Genomic DNA, 22,360 nt, shown 5'->3' on the forward strand with positions numbered 1-22,360 from the left:
CTTTAAGACAAATCCCTTGCCTTTAAGATATATTCACAGTCTAGGAATGTGGAGTTGCAACTTTGGAAACTAACACTTCCATCCATTGGAAATGATGTACAGCCTATCTATTTCCACAAATAACTAATGAGCTTCAATCAATCATATACAAGGTTCACCTCCTTTGTCAATAATGTGTTGCAGACCTAAAAAACCAGGTCCTTGCAACGTTTTGGAGCCTCGTCAATTTTTCATTCCATTTCCCAACAATATGGGGTTCAAACAGCATTGATATACAAGTTATTTGGATAGATGTAACTTGCATTATATCAATCAGCTATCCCTCAAGATTCATTTTGAAAGTCCTTTCCAATGACCCCTCATTCCCTTATGTGTAGTAGGCTCTTCTTTATGCATGGCTAGAAATGGGTGGCTCTCTACCACAATTCCAAGAACACAGAGATGGTGAAACAAGGAACATCTTTGATCAAGATCCTCTCCTTACCAAAGGATAACCTCTTCTCGGGGCAGTTATATTTTTTGCTTTCTCTTTCTCTCTAATATGTTGCCTTGCGTGCATCCTTCTTAGTCTAGGCAAAGTTTGATTCCCATTCTAGAAATGCCACAACACCTAGAACTTCTTGTGTCATGTCAACATATACTTCTACAAAGGAGAATTTGGGTTTACTTTTAAGTGATGTTGGCCAACAAAGCTAGAACCAGCTACCATTGTAATCCCTATGGAAACAAGTTTCGAAAACAACACATTTCAAGAAAATGAAAATGAAAAATATTTATATCCTGACTGATTTAAAGATAGAAGAATGAAAAATAAAACATGATATTTTGTTTGTAGAAGGAAAAATGAAGAAAAGAAACTAAAAAAACTTGCTTTACAATCGAAAAATGTTCCTCCACAATCTCCTTAATAATGAATGGGCTCTAGCACATGCAGTGAAATAGCATTGCAACCTCTTCAAACCTTCAATGATCAATCTTTAGCTCTATATGTCTATTGACGAGGAATAAGAAATTTTCAGTAAGTTTATTTGGTTTATATGTTTTGTTTTCAAAAAATAGTAAAATATATTTATTTTTGTGTTGCAAGGTGTTTTGAGAGCAAAATTTAGGTTTAGGGTTGTCATTTATGTTGACCAATCGATGAAAGAGGTTAAGAAAGCAAAAAAGCTTCAAAAAAGTTCTGAAACTATGATTTGGGTGTGCATTTCTGCTCAAGCTCATCTTGGTTCATCCCATGTGCACCTAGGTTTGCCCAAGTACGTTACAAACCATAACCAAATGAACTAAGGTGTGCTTGGGAAGACCCTATTGAAAACCACAATTGACCTACACCAAAAGCTAGGCTAGATACAAAGTGGAACCAAATCCAAGAACTAATTTGAGTGAATTGCTAATATAGTTTTAAAACAATAGATTGATTTGTGAAAATACATTTTTTACACCTTTATTGCAGTTAACCATTTCAATCTTCTTCTTGAATAAGAGATTCCTTTTGATTGAAATTTGAAGGTCTTTTCATTTGATCTTAAATATCACACTAGGAACCCTAATCCTACTGTTATACAACTGAAAGGCTATCACAACTTCCAAAGCTGTCACCTGCTAAAATTCGGAAAGCTGAAATATCCATGTCAATTGATGACAACGAATAGGATTCCCAGCTTTGCTAGATCTACTTGAAAGTGTGATGAAAAAGTGAGCAACTTAATACAGATTAATTAAAATGATTGCTTTTTGATGACAAAAGCATAGATGCCACCAAGTTTATATTCCAAAATAACTACACTAGGAAAGTGCAGCACTTTTGTACTCCCAAATGCAACTCTACTCTAATCCTTAAACATATTAAAAGCACTGGATCTTACATGTGCTCTCTTTCTCAATAATTCTAATACCAACCCAAAACCACCCCACAACATTGCTCTCTTTCTTCCCAATGAGATTAAACCCACTCTTATAGCCCTATTCAAGTCAACCCCCTATGACCAATTGGTTACACTTATAATGAATTGTCTACAATATATCCAAAAATGATAGGCCTCCTACCTTTCACACACATGTTAGCTTACCAAAAGATTCACAAAAAATTGAAGTTGATGAAAGGAGAAGAAATCCCAGGTCATATAATAGTATAACCTCACCTGTGCAATCTCAAAACCACGACCCTCTCCCAGAATAACATTGCTGACAGGCACTCGAACACTCTCAAAGATCACCTCTGCATGCCCATGAGGAGCATCATCAAAACCAAACACAGTTAATGGTCTCTTTATCTGGACTCCAGGAGTATCAATAGGTACTAAAATCATGGATTGCTGCTTATGCCTTGGGGCACTTGTGTCTGTTTTGCCCTGCATCAAGAGAAACAGAAACAATGAATAGAATATAGCTAAAACTAGAAGAAATGCATCAATTATAAAGCTAACCATTGTCTTAAAAAAAATGGACCAAAACAGTTGACATTTAACTTTAAATATGACAAAAAAATCATTAATTTTCTTGTGAAGCACTAACAAGATAAACCCAAATAGCAACTGCTGGCTGCAACTCTCTACAGTTCACAAACAAATAATCTACAATTCTCAGATAGAAAGATATGGTTTCTACTAACAATGACATCTGATTGCACGATTCAAAGAATAGAATCTAGATTAATTTTATAGTTGGACGGACAAAAAATAATAGAATAATCAAGATTCACAATGTGGTATATCTACTTTGCCTTATTGTAAAAGCAACTACTACTAGGAAGCCCAAAAGTTATGGTTCGTGGATTAATATAACTTATAAACTACCAAATTGGCACTGTCATTGCCTAAATAGTAGTCCAAATAATGCATGACAACACAGCTACTCCAAAAAGGAGTCTTACTGTTGTAAAGGACCATAGGTAGGCCAAATAATCAATCCAAAAACTTGGTGAATTACTCATCAGTCAGAAGGTTCAGTGAGAAACACCAAAAAACTCATTAACAAGTTTCAAGTGACTACTTGCTAGGTAACTCACCTCAAAACTTGTGGGGATGCATGAATCTGCTATGAAAACTCATTTGGCAGCAAGCAGAAAACAAACAAAACCCTCTCTTTTATTTGAAGTTGGGCTAATATTGTTGAGATTGTCAAACAATAAAAATTATTGTTAACTACCACTGTAATTGCTTTAAGTAAATTCGAAGTAGATTGTATTAAGTTAAAACTTGGTATGGGCATCTTCTGTGTATTCTAAATCGTAGCTTCAAATACACTTTAGTTGTTTTACTTATTGAAAGTGTGTTATTATCACTTAATGTCTTGTTGCAATGTAATTATAGTCTTTATTTTAACCAAAGTTTCATGACTCACGGCGAGTCACGCGAGTCAGTGAGCCGGGTGACCCCTGCCGGGTCACGGTGACCCTGACCCGGGCTCGGACGGGTCAAGGGGCGTGACTCACCTGACTTGCTGAGTCAGCGAGTCACTCCCTAACTCGCCGAGTCTGAGGGTCGTGACCCGGCCGACGGGTCAGGGGGCGTGACTCACTTGACTCGCTAAGTCAGCGAGTCACTCCCTAACTCGCCGAGTCTGAGGGTCGTGACCCGGCCGACATCACTTAAAAAAGTGCAGTCAAAAAAACATATTTTTTAATGATTTTTTTTGCCATTTCCATTTCTTATAACCCTAAAAGGGATTGGCATTCACTTTTATGAGTGGAAGAGAGGAAAAAAGAGAGGAAGATAGATGGTGGCAAATGTTTGGGCCTTCAACCCCAAACCTTCAAAAAATTGCCATCCGCATATTGAGCCGGCCATGCAGCGCTTCTGGATGTGAGCGCAACTGGAGCATGTTCAAGAACATCCACTCGAAGAGGCGAAATAGATTGTCTGTGGAGAGGTTGAATGATCTAGTCTTTGTTCATTACAACCTCCATCTCAAGACCAGACAGATTTTGGACGCTGACTCCTCTCCGATCACTCTAGAGGAAGTCGACCCCGAGTCCGATTGGCTCACTGAGTCCACCAATCTAGTCTTCACTGATGAGGACCTTGAGTGGGTTGACCAGGCAGACAAAGAGGCTAAGGCTGTGGCTATGGCAGAGGAAGAGGATAGAGCACGATCAGGCACAACACCTATGGCTACTCAGACTGGCACATCACAAGCAGAGACTATGGCTACTCAGTCATCTAGGACCTACCTTAGACGCCTTTCTAGAAGGCAAATAGACGAGGCTAAGCCAGAGCCTGAGCCATAGACTTGTTTTTGTTTACACTTTACAATTACATATATGTTTGGGAACATTTGAAGTCATGGATTTTATATACATTGGACAACATTTATAACTCTATATATCTATGTTTTCTAATTCCTTCAGCTACAATTTACATTTCTACGCATGTGATGGATGTATGTTTATGTATGAGATCAAATTAGTTTCTATTGATGATGTTGTAGTGTCTTTAAGCTTAATTCAATAATGGGTGTATGAAACAAGTTTTAAATCATTAAAAATATCTAGATTTCAAGGGTTTTCTTATTTTGCCGAGTCACGAGCCGAGTCAGCCTTGCCGAGTCAAAGTCGAGTCCGAGTCTGGGAACTTTGATTTTAACCATTAGGAAGTTACTGTCTTCATATGTACTTGAATAATTTTATTTCCTTAATATCCAAAAATCCTGTTGCACGATTTGACTGTTACCAGTCTGGCACATGCATCTAAGGCATAAACAAAGTGTAATGTCCCCTACTAGGAGGCTGCCTGTTTCCCAATGAATTAACACACATTACTATACATTTTCAATTCATATTTCTTAAACTATTGCACAAATTAGTATTCATAAAATTCAACATTCATTATATTAAGTCATATCTTAGCTTCTTTCCTAATCCTAAAGGCGGATGGGGATTTACTGTCATAGGACACTGACACCAACTACAACAAGGCTCCCTCAAGGCCCAGGACTACCTGCCTACCCATCTTGGGCTCACCATCACTTGTGATGGGTTTACTCACCTTTCCCTATACACACCAACCTATCCCCTCATAGGACTTAGTAAATGAAATAAGAATAGGCCAATAATATAATAATCTTTAATGTATTATGAATGCATATGAAATTAAGTATGATTGTCAGACATATTGCAGCCTATATTAATATTACTATTAAATTCTGCATAAGAACATTATCAGACTTCATATATTAAGCACATCCCCATGCATATCGCCAAGAACAAGGCATGCTACTGCCTGTAACTTAATAACAGTTCTGATCTGATCTGTTTCATGGTGATGTCACTGGATGCTTCGATTCATTTCCCTTTTATCTCTCAATGTGAGGGAGAGGTCACACCTCTTCATGATGTATGCCCAACTCTTCATTATTTCTACCTTTTGAAAGGGACATAACCTTCCACAATCAGATCCGCACTTCTTATTTAAATAAGATCTGCACTTCTGATTCCCAAATTATCCCCCCTTCAAATGAGTTCTCCTCTCCCTTTTATATCTCATATTTGGGGGGAGTCACGACTTGTCATTTCATGCCTTTTGAGTCTTTGACCACTCATTAACTTTAATCAAATTTTAATTGTATATTTAATTTTTTAATCTTTTGTATTTAAATTTTATTATTATTATTTATTATTAAATTATATTTCAAAGTGGGGACATTACACAAAGGCAATTAGTGATTTCCATTCATACAAACCACCCAAATTGAAGACTTGTATAGAATACTTAAAGTTTTGTCTACAACTTTAGTCTACAATTAGATTCAGATCTACTTAGATATGATCAGTTTTCCCTTAGAATTTTAAGAACGGTTCCACTGTAAGTACTAGTCCATTTTGTGTTATGTCACAAGGGACAAACTAAAATGCTAACAATCCCATATAGATATCATTGTTAGGTGCTGAAACTGTTAAAATAATATTAATATCTTCTATAATGGTCATCTTCTATTTTTAGCAGTCATCTTAATTGTCGACTTATTTAGCTTGTTAAGTTAGTTTTTTATTATTTAGCCTTTTAAGCTATATTTAGCTTTCTAATCTTTTTAGCTTATTTGATTTCACTTTAACGACTAGTTCTATTTATAGAACATCGTCTTGTAACCTCTATATATACGTGTGTATATCGTTCAATGTAATTATCCAATTATTGAATCATTCATTCCATTTATTTTTCATGGTATCACAGCATGGAAATTAAAAATTTTGAAAGTTTTTGTTATTAAAAGTTTTCAAAGTTTTTATTGAAGAGATTTTTTTAAAACTGTTTTGTTTTTTTTTTAAAAAGAGCAGGTTCTTTTTCTCTTCCTAGGCGGATTTTTTTTTTTGCAGGTTGAAAATTTTCCTAGTGTTTCTACAATTTTCGACTAGGGTTTTGACCCTTTAGTTCAAGTTGAGATTTTATTCTGGTTCCAGATTCTTGGTGGGTTTTTCAAGACCTCAACTAGGTCGTCGTCAGATTTTTGGGGTGCATCGTTTTCCGTGCCTTGATTTTTGAGCCATTGGATCTGCATTTTGTTTTCAGATTCTTGGTGGGTTTTTCAAGAGTTTTCCTAGGTTGGTCTCAAATTTTTCTGGGTGTCTCATTTTTCATGCCTTGAATTTTGTGCTAACGAATTTGCCTTGGAATTTAAAAACAATCCGCGATTTTTGCTAATTTTGTGGATGTTGGGAATTGTGGGGTCTTCTGGGCGCCGTTTATGTTTTAAGTTTGCAGAAAATTTTAATTTCTAAGTTTCTTCCAAACCTCAAAATTCGTGCATTGGGATTCGTTTCTCGAATTCCACTCCAGGGTTTCAGATTTTTTGTGTAGCTGCTTCTACTCTGATTTTTGAATCAGATTCTTTTGTCTCATGCTTTCACTAGGTTGACCTCATTCAACCTCCATTTTCGTGATGGCATCTTTGACCAACATCATGTCGGAACACAGTCAAAAGTTCAACAGCGCCACAACACCTAGAAACAGTGCATGTTCACGATATCTGAATATCGTTACCTTTATCAGATTGATTTAGGCTAGACCTTGTCTTACAGTTTCCAAGGTTTTCACGATTTTTCCCTGAAAAATTGTCTGTCGGTTTTCTGATTTCTTTCCACAAAAAATTATGGGAGGGTTTTCACGATTTTTTCCTCAAAAATTGTTCGCAGGGTTTATAATTTTCCCTTATAAATTATCTCATCTGTAATCCACGATATTCGTGTAAGATTTTAGTTATCTAGGTTTTACCATTTTTTTCCACAAAAACGATGATTTGTAACCTCAGATTTCTTGGTTTTTCAATTTTCTCCTTAAAATCGTAAATTCTCTTTTCGAGGGTTCCTATTTCAGGGTTTGACGGTTTTTTCCTCAAAAATCGTGCTTTGTTGCAGTCAGTTTGGGTCGCACCTATCAGGGCGAACATCTGCAACCATGGTATCTTGCAGTCAATTTTGGAGTTGGTACTCTTCTACAAAAGGGTTTGCTGATTTTTTTTTCTCAAAATCATGGTTTCAGGCTTTAGTAATTCGTGTGTGTCAAATCTCTAATTCGCATGTGAAGGCTACATTAGCTTGGATGGCTTTTGGTACTCTTGGTCATTTACATCCTGCATATCCTGGGAGGGCCTCCGTAGCAGCAGATCGTCTTTGCATTTGTGATCATAACACCTGTAGTGTCTTCTGTAAGGTATTGAGTACGATGACCATTAGGGAGCGTGTTAAAATAATATTAATATTTCTATAATGGTCATCTTCTATTTTTAGCAGTTATCTTAGTTGTCGACTTATTTAGCTTATTAAGTTAGCTTTTTATTATTTAGCCTTTTAAGCTATATTTAGCTTTTTAATCTTTTTAGCTTATTTGATTTCACTTTAACGACTAGTTCTATTTATAGATCATCGTCTTGTAACCTCTATATATACGTGTGTATATCGTTCAATGTAATTATCCGATTATTGAATCATTCATTCAATTTATTTTTCAAAAACCATTAGCTTCACGGAGTTTTACATGCACCTACTTATTTCTTGAACCTAGCAAACCAATTCCACTTGGATTCCACGGCCAAGGAGGAAGTTTTGAGCAGACTCTACGATCATAGAGTGGATGGTACTTGATCCTTAGCTTCGAGCAAAGATTTTCTTTGAGATTGGGATCTTCGTACTTTTGCAAGGGGACCATTTTGCACAAGATAGATGTAAGGTAACTTGGATGACATTGCAAGCAAGCAAATATTTATTAAGAGTACATTTCAAGTTTAAATTTTTATATTTTTTCTGTTAATGTTGAAGTCAAAAAATGATTGAGTTCATTTTAATTTTTTTCTCATTTCAGTTGTATGGCAGGAGAGTTTCTTGAGGAGGTATCAAATCTTTAGAGATCTATCATATATGTGTCTTGACTCAACCATGTACCAATTCAATATGCTAGCACATTTGGAGTATGTTTGAGTATATATTCATTATAACCTTCACTTCTATCACAAGAAAATCCTAGGTTTTGATTTACTTTCTATCACATTAGATGATGTTGATCCAAAATCAAAGTGGATCATTGATGTTGAGAATCCCGTCTTTCACTGAGGAGATTATTGCATGGATTGACTAGGCTGATCTCGATGTAAAGGCAGTAGATGTGGCAAAGCAGAGTGCAGCAATAGATCCCTTGAATGTTGATGTCACTAACACATTTAAATATCATGGTTGCATTATCATTGAAGACTCATCTTAGATCCCAATAGAAGATTGCTACAAATGTTATGTCGAGCAATGTAGGCTCCTCTCAGCCATAGTTTGTACTTTTGAAATTTTGTTTTGATGCCATTGATTTGATTATCCATGAGTGTTGTATACCTAAAACACTTGACAATATTTATATATTTAAAAAGGTGAACCTTTTGTACTGTTATGATCCATGTATACTTGTGTATGTGATCAGAGTAGTTTCTATTTGATTAGTCTATTTGTACTCTTTAATATTGGTGCTTGAACTCACGAGAATTGAGTGCATTCAGAACAAAAAGAAAGAAACTCTTTTCCAGTAGAAGGAAGATACCTTTTTAACTTACTATTTGGATAAAAATACACCCAACTCGGAGCCTGCAAGAGACGAGCTGAATTTTCCAATCAAGTAGTATGTAAACAATATAGGAACTGATAGGCTTGATCGATGTAATGTCCCCACTTTGAAATAGAATTTAATAATAATAATAATAATAAAATTAAAATATTAAAAATTAAATTATAATATAAGGAATATAATTAAATATAATTAATTAAAATTTAATTAAGTTAATGAATGGTTAAAAGACATGGAAGGAAAAGTTGTGACTCCCTCAACAATAAGATATAAAAGGGAGAAGAGAACCTCATTTGGGAGGGGGATAATTTGGAAATGAGAAGTGCAGATCTGATTTAAATAATAAGTGCAGATCTGATTATGAAAGGCTGTGTCCCTTTCAAAGGGTAGAAATAATAAAGAGTTGCACTCTTTCAAAGGGTGCTAATGGTGAAAGGGTATGTCTCTTGCCTAAGGGCATACATAATGAAGAGGTGTGACCTCTCCCTCAAATTGAGAGATATAAAGGGAAGGAATCAAAAGCATCTAGTGACATCACCATTGATTAGATCAGATCAGAATTGTTATCAAGTTACAGGCAGTAACGTTTGTGTTCTTGGTGGTAGGCAGTAACATTTGTGTTCTTGGTGGTATGCATGGGGATCTGCTTAATATGTATGCTTAGTATATGAAGCCTGATAAAGTTGTTATGCAGAATCTAGTAATAATATTGATATAAACTGCAATATGTATGGAAGTCATACTTAATTTCATATATATTCATAATACATGAGAAGTTAGTGTACTTATAGTCTAAATCATGTTATTTCTGTTAGTATTTAAGAAGATGGGGATGAGATGTTCCAAAGAGGGGCAGTCTAAATCCAAGCAATAGGTTAAGTCCCAAGATAGGGTGGGTATCAGCGACCCATAAGCCTTCAGGGTATAGACCCAAGATAGGTAAGGGCTTGGATCTGTAAACTTCGAGGGAACCTATTGTAGTTGGTCTCTAAGCGCTTTGGTAACATACGTAAACCCTTCTCCCTTAAAACTGAAGTAGTAGCAGGGTCTGATATCTATATTAATAATGATATTAATCATCTAATGAGGAAAATAGATAAGCACTTGTTAATAACTAATTGAAGAATATCAATCAATTTTAATATATTGAAATAGATCAGGTAGAGGACATTACAATGGATTGGTGCACCAATTGCATATCTTGACTCTTAATCTAAATACAGCCATTTTGTTATCATCAGTAAACCTATAAGTAATTTGTTTCTAGATGTAGAAGACGTAAATGGTAATATAGTAATGTGATTAAATATTTTGAGAGCATGTTTCAGAACTCAATAATGCGTACTAAGATACCACTCTAGTAGGAGTAGCCATTTTAGTGTTAGCTAAATGTAAAGTAGTTGATTTTTATGCAACGTCGAAAGGGACTAGCATTGAATATAATGTTTCTTTCTAATACAAGCTTTAACAAGCATGTTTTTTTTTATTTAGGTTTATATAAAATAAAATAAATTGACTCTGCTTTTAATTTTTTAAGGTCAATCTAGATTGGGTGTGCCTGAAATTTTCTAGATTAATGGACTATGATACCATGTTTTAAGATGCTCTTGGTGATCCCAGCTTATTGCATTTTTTTCCTTTAAATTCTAAACTCTTTTATTGCAATCACTTGCTCCTTTTTTGTCCCTTCGGGAAATTACTTATTTTGAAAAAGGGCATTCAATATGCAAAAGACCATAGAAAAATACCATTAAACCATATTTGCCAAAAAATAACAACCAATGTTGAACTCCCATATTAACTAACTAAATATTTAAGTGCAAAAATATTTGGATTAAATGAAAGAAAAATACTATGAAATCCTATTACGATGCTCAACAACTCTTTAATATTGAGATCAACATTTATGAGCAATTCTCATAGATTGTTGCATCAGTAAGGTAGGAGCAATGCTCTTTCCACACTTGGGTGAGCAGGATAAAATAATTGTTTTCTTCCTTAGTAATTATAGATCAAAATGATCAAGCCACTAATCCATATCCTTTCTAGCTTAATAAGACTTTATACAAGTATTATGAGGATGATTTCATCACTATTTCTTAGGATTGGGATTGTCTATTGTCTGCAAGAGTATGTCACTTTCCCAACATAGCTTCTAAGAAGTCATTTTATAGTAGATTGCTTTACAATATTTCTACTCGTGAAATTGTTAATATAACAAAAGCACAATTGTAGTCTCCCTGCCAAAAGAAAATGTTGTAATAACCCTAGAAAGGCAGATCAACTAGGAATCTCTATTAAGAATTTCTACAAATTGAAAATCAACAACTCATCTATGGACAAAATACTACTATACAATTTTGGAGGTATAATCAGAGATGGTGGTGGATGATGGTGTTAATTCTTCTAGCTCATATTGTGCTACGTTTGTGTTGGTCTTAGCTCCAAAGTCCAACTCAAATTTTGATATTTATCATCTCCTTCTTACATTGTATGGTCTTTTCTTGTGTGGATTTTGTAGTTGCACTTTAACAACATCATTATGGGTTTGAGTGTTTTGAGTTTACCACATCCACTCTGTTGGCATTTTGAGTTTGTTGGCATTTTGCATAGAGATTGTATTAATGATATGTTGTCATTGATGTCAACTGAACCGGTAATGGTATTCATGTTATTGCTGATATTGTTGTTTTTGATATTGGCTAGTAACCGGTGAGAAGACCTTTGTGGAAGATATTGTAAACCAGTGTGTAAAGTTTGTGAGTTGAACCGGTGAACCGGTGTAAAGGTTTAAACCTTTCTATGTAATATAACCAATAAACCCTATCACCTATTAAACCCTAACCGTTCAAGTTTGATGGTTTATTATCTGATAAGCGGTAATGATGGAGACATGTGTGATCATTGTATGAGGATATGTTCAAATTGTTTTGGCACGTTTGTTTTTGTCTAGGGAAGGAGCAAAGTGGATTGCATCTAATGCATAGCGCATGATGAGTTACAAAGTCCGATGAAGCGGTGATCATGGAGCGGTTGGAATTTTCTTGAAGAATGTGAAGAGATTGTCAAGATTTCTAACGGTCAAGATTGTACCGACTTGTTTGTAATCTCGATGATGAGAATTAGGTTTTTGTTGTGTTACCGACCTAATTGATTTGTATTTAAGGTCAATGAAGTTGTTTGTAAAGTGTGTTTGCAAGATTGATAGAAATTTGTTGAGTGTGTAGTTGCCTAACCAGTGAATGGATCTGCACTTTGAGTGAAGGTAGATTGAAGCTTAGAAGGATCTGATCAAGCAAATGTAGTGCTACTCAGACAGATCAAGAAAACCTGTTGTTTTCTAACAATTACAGCAGAAGTGAAATCCCTTTTCCGAGTAAGCTCTAACAAGCTTGGTTACTCACTAAATCCTCTAACAAGGTGGTCCATTAGCTTGGATTCTTAAATCCTCCAGTGAGGTTACTCCTAACAAGGTATTGTGCTTTTCATCAAGGCATATTTGTAAATCCTTTAACCGGGTGATTCCTAACCGGAATTAGTTCTTAACAAGACTTATTGTAAAGCTTTAACAGGCTTGGCTCCTAATAGGGCGAACTTCAGAAGAGTTCAGATAGCTATCCTTGTGAGTCTCATCTCACTATGGTTTTTACCTGTTTGGGTTTTCCACGTATAAACATTTGTGTCAAGTGGTGAATGCTTTTGTGGTTGTGATCTTATTTGTTGATTTGGTTAACTTCTGACAAGGCATGTTAAGTAGAAGCATTGACAGTTGAATATGTTGAGTTATGATTAAGCATTGTTGATGTTTACAAGATTGAAGTTGTTTACTGTTAAAGTTGTCATAACAGTTAAACTGGTTGATGTCAAATATTCTTATGAATATTGATCTTGACTGAGATATGTTTACTTTGTTTGACTGAGTTTGAGTTTGGGAACTTTGTATCAGTTTTTCAATATACTGATTCACCCCCCCCCTCTCAGTATTCTACCAGATACTTATTCTTTCATCATACCATCAATTGGTATCAGAGCATCTCAGGTCCTCTTAATCTAAAAGCCTAACAGCTTGAGGAAAGGATCTTGTAGATCATGATGAAGAAAGAAGGTCCGAAGTTCAACAAAGATAAGTATAGAATATGGAGTGATAGAATGAAGATTTACATTAAGAGTCTTGGTAATCAGTATTGGGATCATATAGAAAATAAGTATACTGCACCTACTGGACCCCTAACTGATGATCAAAATAAAGAACAGCAAGAAAATCACCAGGCATTAGAAGCTATTATCAATTCCCTGTCTGATGCTGAATATGTAGATGTTCATGGTCTTGAAACTGCATATCAAGTATGGAAGAAATTAAAAGAGATTTATAGCAGTGATGAACATGTTAAGATTGCCAAAGAGGAGAGTTTAAGAGGAAAGTTTGACGACATGAGAATGTCTGAAGGTGAGAATATCCAGCAGTATGGTCAAAGGATTAAAGAGATAGTTGGTGAGATAAAGAGTGCAGGAGGGAAAGTGGAAGATGCCACAGTAATCAATAAGGTACTAAGAACCCTACTACCAGTCTATGCTATCCGAGTTTGACAAGACAAAGGTAACTCTTGACTCTATTATTGGCAAACTTACTGCTTTTGAACTAAATGGCTATGATGGTAGTGTACAAAAATCAGAATCTGCACTTAGAGCTTTTGTCTCTAACCCATCTGTGAGAAGAAGTAGAAATATTGGCCATAACTATGAGTCTAGATCCAGCAGAGATGCTGAAGATGAAGACAGCTTAGTGGAACTTGAAGCATTGTTGGCAAAACGAATCCCTAGAGGCACTGGTAAATATAGAGGTAAGCTACCTTTAAAATGTTTTGCATGCAACAGGATTGGTCATATAGCAGCAAATTGCCCTAATGGTGAAAATGAATACAAAAGAGACAAATTTAAGAAGTACAAGGGTAAAGGCAAGAGAGATTGTCTTGTAGCTATTGACAGTGGTATTACTGATGAAGAATCTGATGATGATGTTAGTGAAGATATTGTGTTTGTAGCTATTAAGGAAGAAATGTCAGATCAGAAGGCACTAGTATCCAAAATGGATAACTCTGATGATTGGATCATTGATAGTGGTTGTTCACATCACATGACCTATGATCGGAGCAAATTTCTTTCCCTAAAGGAATTTGATGGCGGTGTTGTCAGATTTGGCAATGACTCACCCTGTATGGTTAAAGGTAAGGGAGTTATTTCTCTTAATGGGAAGAGCAGTGCTGACGATGTCTATTGGGTTGAAGGCCTAAAGCACAATCTTTTAAGTATGGCACAACTTAATGACAGAGGATACCCACTTGAGTTTAGAAATGGAATGTGCAAAATCTTTGACAACAAAGGTGAATTGATTGCAATCGGGAAACAAACCAGAGGTAATCTATTTCATCTCAATCCTAAAGTTAGCAACTGTTTGATTGCAAAAATAGATGATAGCTGGCTTTGGCATAGGAGATTTTGTTATATAAATTTTGACAATATTGTTAAAGTAAGCAAGTCTAAGACAGTAAGAGGTCTGCCTCAGCTAGAAAAACCAATTAATGCTCTTTGTAAAGAATGTCAACTAGGAAAGATGACTTCTTCAACTTTTAAGAGCAAGTCCTTCTCAGCAGAGAACTTGTTAGATTTGGTTCATACAGATCTATGTGGACCAATAAGAACAAGAAGCATTCAAGGTGACAGATACTTCATGATCTTCACTGATGATGTGGGTCACATTCTTGAAGGGTAAGAATGAAGTTTTTTGTAAATTCAAGGCATTCAGAGCCTTAGCTGAGAAAGAGAGTGGCAAGAAGATAAAATGTCTAAGAACAGATCAAGGCGGTGAATTCACTTCTGTGGAGTTCACTAAGTATTGTGATGATAATGGTATCAAGCGACAGCTTTCTGCACCAAGGACATCACAGCAGAATGGTATAGCAGAGAGAAACAACCAATCAGTGGTTGAAGATGCTAAGACTATGTTGATACAAGGAGGTGTAACAAAAACATTTTGGAAAGAAGTTGTAAGTACAACTGTCTATGTCTACACAATGAACCGAGTTCTGGTGAAAAGAGGTAAGGACAAGACCCCATATGAGTACTGGTATGGGAGATCACCTGATGTTAGCTATTTTAAGATATTTGGAAGCAAATGTTTTATTAAAAGAGGTGATTACATAAGCAAGTTTGAAGCTAAGAGTGATGAAGGCATATTTCTTGGCTATTCCACCAAGAGTAAGGCCTATAAATGCTTCAACAACCGGACACAGATAATTGTTGAGAGTGTTGATGTTTGTGTAGATGAATGTCCTGAAGTTTCAGATTGAACCAGTTCTAAGAAGAAGGATGAAGATCCTTGCATTTTGCTTTTGGAACCTGAAACTATTAAATCAAAAAACGGTAAAGCAAATCCCAATGTACTTGTTCAACCGGAACAAATAAATTCAAAGGAAGATGATAATGAAGAAGCTAAACCTAAAGAGAGTGATCATGTTATTCCTAGGTATGTGAGACTGAATCACAGTCCTGAACAAATAATTGGGGATAAGAATGTCGGTGTACTAACTAGAAGAAGAATAAGAGAGAACTCTTGCATGATCTCCACCTTTGAACCTAGAAGTGCTAAGGAGGCATTTGGTGATGATCATTGGGTGAAAGCTATGAAGGAGGAGTTGAATCAAATTAAGAAGAACAACACTTGGACCCTAGTACCCCGACCGCTAAACAAGAATGTTATAGGTACTAAATGGGTGTTCAGAAACAAATTAAATGAAGATGGTGTTGTAGTTTGTAATAAGACAAGATTATTATGTAAAGGTTATGCGCAAGAAGAAGGAGAGGATTATGGAGAAACTTTTGCACTAGTAGCAAGATTGGAAGGTGTCAGAACATTGCTTGCATTTGCAGCTCATAAGAAGTTCAAGGTATACCAGATGGATGTTAAGTCTACATTCTTGAATGGGATACTGGAAGAAGAGGTTTATATAGAGAAGCCCGATGGTTATGCATTGACAAATAAGGAAGACATGGTATGCAAATTGCATAAAGCCTTGTATGGATTAAAGCAGGCACCTAGAGCATGGTATGAACGGCTTCATACTCATCTGATGAAGATAGGCTTTGCTAGAGCCAATGATGATAGCAACATTTATCTCAAGTCTGAAGGAGATGAAATACTGGTCAGTGAAGTATTTGTAGATGACATTATATTTGGAGGTAATGATGACATGAGTAATTGTTTTGCAGATGAAATGAAGAATGAATTTGAGATGTCATTAGTAGGGGAAATAAAAAATTTCATAGGCTTACAGATACAGCAGATGAAGACTGGTATTTTCATTACTCAATCCAAGTATGTGAAAGACGTTTTGAAGACTTTCGGTATGAGTGATTGTAAACCAATTGGAACCCCAATGGTTAGAGGTTGTAAATTGTCCAAGGAAGATGCATCTAAGTCTGTAGATGAAAAGGAATATAGGTCAATGATTGGCAAATTACACTATGTTGTTCACAGTCGACCGGATATTGCCCATGCAGTTGGTATTGTTGCTATATTTCAGAAGAATCCAAAGGAGACACATCTGATGGCAACCAATAGAATTTTTAGATATCTGAAAGGTACTGTTAACTATGGGTTATGGTATCCATATGGTGGAAATTTTGATTTGAAAGCATAAACAGATGCTGATTGGGTAGGAAATATTGATGACCGGAAGAGTACTACCGGTGGAGCATTCTTTCTAGGAGGAAGGATAGTTTCATGGAGTAGTAAAAAGCAAAGTTGCACTTCACAATCTACTACTGAAGCTGAGTATGTAGCATCTTATATGAATTGCACACAAGCTATGTGGATGAGGCACATTTTGGAAGGTTTGAAGATGGAAATCTCATAACCAATAAAGATTTTGTATGATAATACAAGTGGAATAAACATTTCTAAAAATCCTATTTTGCACGCAAGGAATAGCACATTCAATTGAAATATCATTTCTTGAGGGAAAAAGTTCACAGTAAAGATGTTATCTTGGAGCATGTTTCTACCAAGGAGTAGCTTGCAGATATCTTTACCAAACCTCTGCCTAAGACCACTTTCGAGTATCTTAGAAGTCAATTGGGGGTTCTCCCTCTTCATGAAGTTAGTTGAGCATGATGCTAATTGCATCAGTCCCTGAACCACTTGCAGAATTTTACATGGATTGATGACGAAGTGGATGTATTCCACAGGGGGAGCATCAAGTTGTAGAATCATGTTGATGCACAGTGAGAGCAGAATTACATGTTTTACTTTCACTTTGGCATTGCTGTCAAAGGGGGAGAAGAATTATGTGATTCGGGAGAAGAATATGTGATTGAGGAGAAGAATTATGTGTCTGATTAGGTGAACCAGTGGCAGGCTGAAGACAGACAAAGCAAGGTGAATACTTGGTAATCTAAACCAAGATTCCTATTCACCAATCTCAGCAGCAATCAGAGGCGTTGATATTTGTATTGTCATCAATGCCAAAGCGGGAGATTGTTGGCATTTTGAGTTTGTTGGCATTTTGCATAGAGATTGCATTAATGATATGTTGTCATTGATGTCAATTGAACCGGTAATGGTATTCATGTTATTGCTGATATTGTTGTTTTTGATATTGGCTAGTAACCGGTAAGAAGAGCTTTGTGGAAGATATTGTAAACCCGTGTGTAAAGCTTGTGAGTTGAACCGGTGAACCGGTGTAAAGGGTTAAACCTTTCTATGTAATGTAACCGATAAACCCTATCAACTGTTAAACCCTAACCGATCAAGTTTGATGGTTTATTATCTGTTAAGCGGTAATGATGGAGACACGTGTGATCATTGTATGAGGATGTGTTCAAATTGTTTTGGCGCGTTTGTTTTTCTCAAAGGAGCAAAGTGGATTGCATCTAATGCACAACGCATGATGAGTTACAAAGTCCGATGAAGCGGTGATCATGGAGCGGTCGGAATTTTCTTGAAGAATGTGAAGAGATTGTCATGATTTCTAACAGTCGAGATTGTACCGACTTGTTTGTAATCTCGATGATGAGAATTAGGTTTTTGTTGTGTTACCGACCTAATTGATTTGTATTTAAGGTCGATGAAGTTGTTTGCAAAGTGTGTTGGCAAGATTGATAGAAACCTGTTGAGTGTGTAGTTGCCTAACCAGTGAATGGATCTGTACTTTGAGTGAAGGCAAATTGAAGCTTAGAAGGATCTGATCAAGCAAATGTAATGCTACTCAGACAGATCAAGAAAACGTGTTGTTTTCTAACAATTACAGCAGAAGTGAAATCCCTTAACCGGGTAAGCTCTAACAAGCTTGGTTACTCACTAAATCCTCTAACAAGGTGGTCCATTAGCTTGGATTCTTAAATCCTCGAGCGAGGTTACTCCTAACAGGGTATTGTGCTTTTCATCAAGGCATATTTGTAAATCCCTTAACCAGGTGATTCCTAACCGGAATTAGTTCTTAACAAGACTTATTGTAAAGCTTTAACAGGCTTGGCTCCTAACAAGGTGAACTTTAGAAGAGTTTAGATAGCTATCCTTGTGAGTCTCATCTCACCGTGGTTTTTATCTATTTGGGTTTTCCACGTATAAACATTTGTGTCAAGTGGTGAATGCTTTTGTGGTTGTGATCTTATTTGTTGATTTGGTTAACTTCTGATAAGGCATGTTAAGTAGAAGCATTGAGAGTTGAATATGTTGAGTTATGATTAAGCATTGTTGATGTTTACAAGATTGAAGTTGTTTACTATTAAAGTTGTCATAACAGTTAAACCGGTTGATGTCAAGTATTCTTATGAATATTGATCTTGACTGAGATATGTTTACTTTGTTTGACTGAGTTTGAGTTTGGGAACTTTGTATCAGTTTTTCAATATACTGATTCACCCCCCCCCCTCTCAGTATTCTACCGGATACTTATTCTTTCATCATACCATCACACTCATCTTTGTATTCTATCGCATGTACTTTCGAGTCTAGTGATCTACTTTGGTCCGTTGTAGATAAATATACAATTTATTTCTTCTATCATTCCCTTTTTGTTCAATGAATACATCTTTGCTGAATTGTTAAAAACTCCAATATACCATTCAAGAAGTAAAGGCTCATTTAGCAAACTGGGAATATTTCTTTAGTTTATTGTCTCAAAAAGCAATTTTTTTAGTCAATCTTCTAAAAAACTGAGGGTTAACTTGGATTTGGACCATCATAGAGTGATCATTAGTTGCTTGGTAGATGTTAGTGAATGCTGAAAAAAACCCTCAAAAGAGATAAGTAATTAAAAGGGACATGTTGACATTTGCATGATCACCATGTAGAAATATGACCACCACGATATGTGAAGAACTTTACTTGATGGGAAAACAAGATTATCTACCTTCCTCATATGTTTGGTTTTACTCCAAGTAGAGCATGCAAGGTAATTGTAGCCATTTTCTAGTGATAGCCTCCGAATTTGGAAATATGTAATGTCCCCTTCCTAACTAGTTGACAAGGTGGGCCATTAGCCTATTCAGTTGAATTCTCGTAGGCTAATGTGTAATGTCCCCCGTTGCCTAGTGTTCAATTTAATATTAATTTGCTAGCCTTATTTCATTCTCGGAGGCTAGAGAAAATTAAATAAGGGAATAAGTCGTTAATTAATTATGAAAAGAGCATATGGATATAAACTTATATCTACTTCATATTAAATTAATGGTGGGCCCACTTAATATTAATATGGGGTGATAATATATTTGACGACATTTTATTTAAAAGGGCTAATTAAGATTTATGTCTTCAGTGGCTTTTGGAAGGCAAAATATATTATCATCGTGCCTTGTGGAGATATAATAATTCCCTACTCTTTATTCATGTGAAGCAATTACTTTAGCATGAGCATATTAATACTTCGAGGTGCAAGTCGAGGATAAAATAAAATAAAAAATGAAAGGCAGATTATATAAGGTTATCGTGGAGTTTGGAGGGGGCATTATTCACGTCATTTCCTTTTGTCTTCATATCATCGAGCTGCTGGAAGGCGTATTCTTCCTGATGTCTAGGACGAAAACCCTAGCACAATGAACGATCGCAGAGGAGCTGTGTTTCAGGCTTCCGCCTAGGGCAAAAGCGACCTCTCCCATTGCTGTCTCTTTCTACAGGGTCTACGCTGGATTGATTCCAAGGTTTGGGCGGTGGAAGGACATAGTGTATCGCTGCATCTTCTCTGTCTGTCGTTCCTTCCTAGGGCTTCAACTATAAGGGAACATAACCTGCATTTTGGCACCAAGATATTACACGTATTGCAGTTGGGGAACCTCACACAGATCAGCCACTTATTTAAGAGTCTTACCAGGTCAGATTGTCATCATTTTCAGTATATTTCAAACTACGTGTTAGTCCAGAAATTGGCTCTCCCAGTTCTCATTACTACTTGCATCAACTTACATCAGCTTGCAATGGTACGGGTATGGTGAAAATATTGTTATATGATAAAATGCCCTTGTTATTAACTTGTACCAGTCTGATGTATGACCGTTATCAGTATTGTAATGAATGGTTTCAAATCTAAATCTCTGCAACACAATAGTTATTCTTAAGTTAGTGGCTATTTGCATTTATGGTGCAACGTACTTTCCATACTTGTTGATTATACTGGTATTTGCTCTCCCAAACCAACATTCAAAACATCAAACTAAACTTTGAAACAAAGAAATCAGACCCTGCACGTCAAGTGTTTTCCAAAATTCCTTCAGGATTAAACTGACATATTTAAGGCAGAATTGGAAGGGTCTTTACAGTGGTATTAGAGCTGGTGATCTTGCCAGCCTGTTGGGAGTTCAACAGAGAAAATCAAACATATAACCAAACTCATATAAAATCTGCAAATTAAACCACTTTCCCAAGCGTGTGCAAACTGTTTGACGAAATTCCAAACTGTTTGACGAAATTCCAGTAGATTCTAAGGGAAAGGTGTTGAAGACTTAATGCAAATCAGGGATAAAACATTGCAGCAAATTGTTTCTATGAACCCTCAAGAACTTGGTCCTCACAGATACTACACCCAACGTAGAGAAAAACAACAGGAACAAGAAGTAGTGGAAAAACAAGACCACTTAACTATGGTGGAACAACGAAATGAGGGTGGAAATGGTCAACCCAACATACAAGACGTATTGAGTTAGTCGGCACAACAACAATAGCAAATGATGCAAACCTTCATGCAATCACAACAGCAACTGTTGAACGCAATTGGTAACTTCAGGGTGCAGCCACAGGCACAAAATTCAAATGGAGAAGGTAGTGAGATGGGCTGCGAAAACCATGCCGGAGCAGCCTCTAATTCTGTTAGGACAACCAACACAAGGTCTGATCGACCCCTTAGACTTACATTTCTACCAAGAAGAAATGAGGCAAAAGAGGCTCCTCAGGAAGAGGTTGGAGAAACACATATCACGGATTACGTCATGGGTACCTATGATGACTACATGGCACTCCCAAAGCAAGTTAGGACCTTATAAACTTGAATCAATTCATGAATCAGCGGAAAGATAAGGCTAGATACAGATTGGAAAGGCAAGACCGAGGACCTAGAAGGCAAATTGGGCAAGGCACTCAACTTGCAACGTATAAGGATGCATTAAACAAGGTCTCAATACCTACCTTTGATGGAAGCAAAAAAACTAGTGCCAGATCATGGGTACACAAGCTTGATACATAACTCTCCCTTAAACCCATGAATGAGGATAAGGCTATACAATTTGCCACAATGCACTTAGAGGGAGTAGCATATGATTGGTGGCACCATGGTTTAGTATCACAAGATCTTGCCATGATACATTCCTATGAAGAATTTGTCAGTAAGTTGATTGCCCAATTTGATCGAAAGGACATTGAGGTTCACTACTAGGACTTGGATCAGCTTAAATAGGTTGGGCATGTAGAAGCATATATTAATGAGTTTCAAAAGATCACGGTTATGGTTCCGAACATGTCAGAAAGAAGGGTCACCATGTTGTTCATGTAAGGAATAAGTGACAAATTAAGGGGATTGGTCGAGGCACACAAGCCTAACACCTTGCATGATGCCATTGGGTTAGCCCTTGACCTTGAGACTACCTCGTCCTTTCAGCCACAAACGAAGAATTTCAGCTCGTGGAAACCAAATAAGAAAGGTTTTAATCAGCAGAAGAACACTTCACCAAAGACAGATGAGGAGTCCAGGAATGAGTTGAGGAGGAAGAAGCTATGCTTCTCATGTAACAAACCATGGGAACCAGGACATCATTGCTTGGGAAAAGGCAAAGTTCGT

At 36.4% G+C, this 22,360-nt stretch overlaps 1 protein-coding gene across 1 annotated transcript in view; it reads right to left on the reverse strand.

Moving 5' to 3' along the window:
- The window catches only part of LOC131056070 (probable acyl-CoA dehydrogenase IBR3), a gene marked incomplete in the record, with an annotated part of 256,769 nt that overhangs the window by 60,141 nt on the left and 174,268 nt on the right, over positions 1 to 22,360 (reverse strand). The window contains 1 exon segment of the mRNA XM_059216575.1: positions 2,142 to 2,351. Coding sequence (XP_059072558.1) covers positions 2,142 to 2,351 — 210 coding nt within the window.

Source organism: Cryptomeria japonica, chromosome 2 (genome assembly GCF_030272615.1).
Source record: "Cryptomeria japonica chromosome 2, Sugi_1.0, whole genome shotgun sequence".
Classification (NCBI taxonomy): Eukaryota; Viridiplantae; Streptophyta; class Pinopsida; order Cupressales; family Cupressaceae; genus Cryptomeria; species Cryptomeria japonica.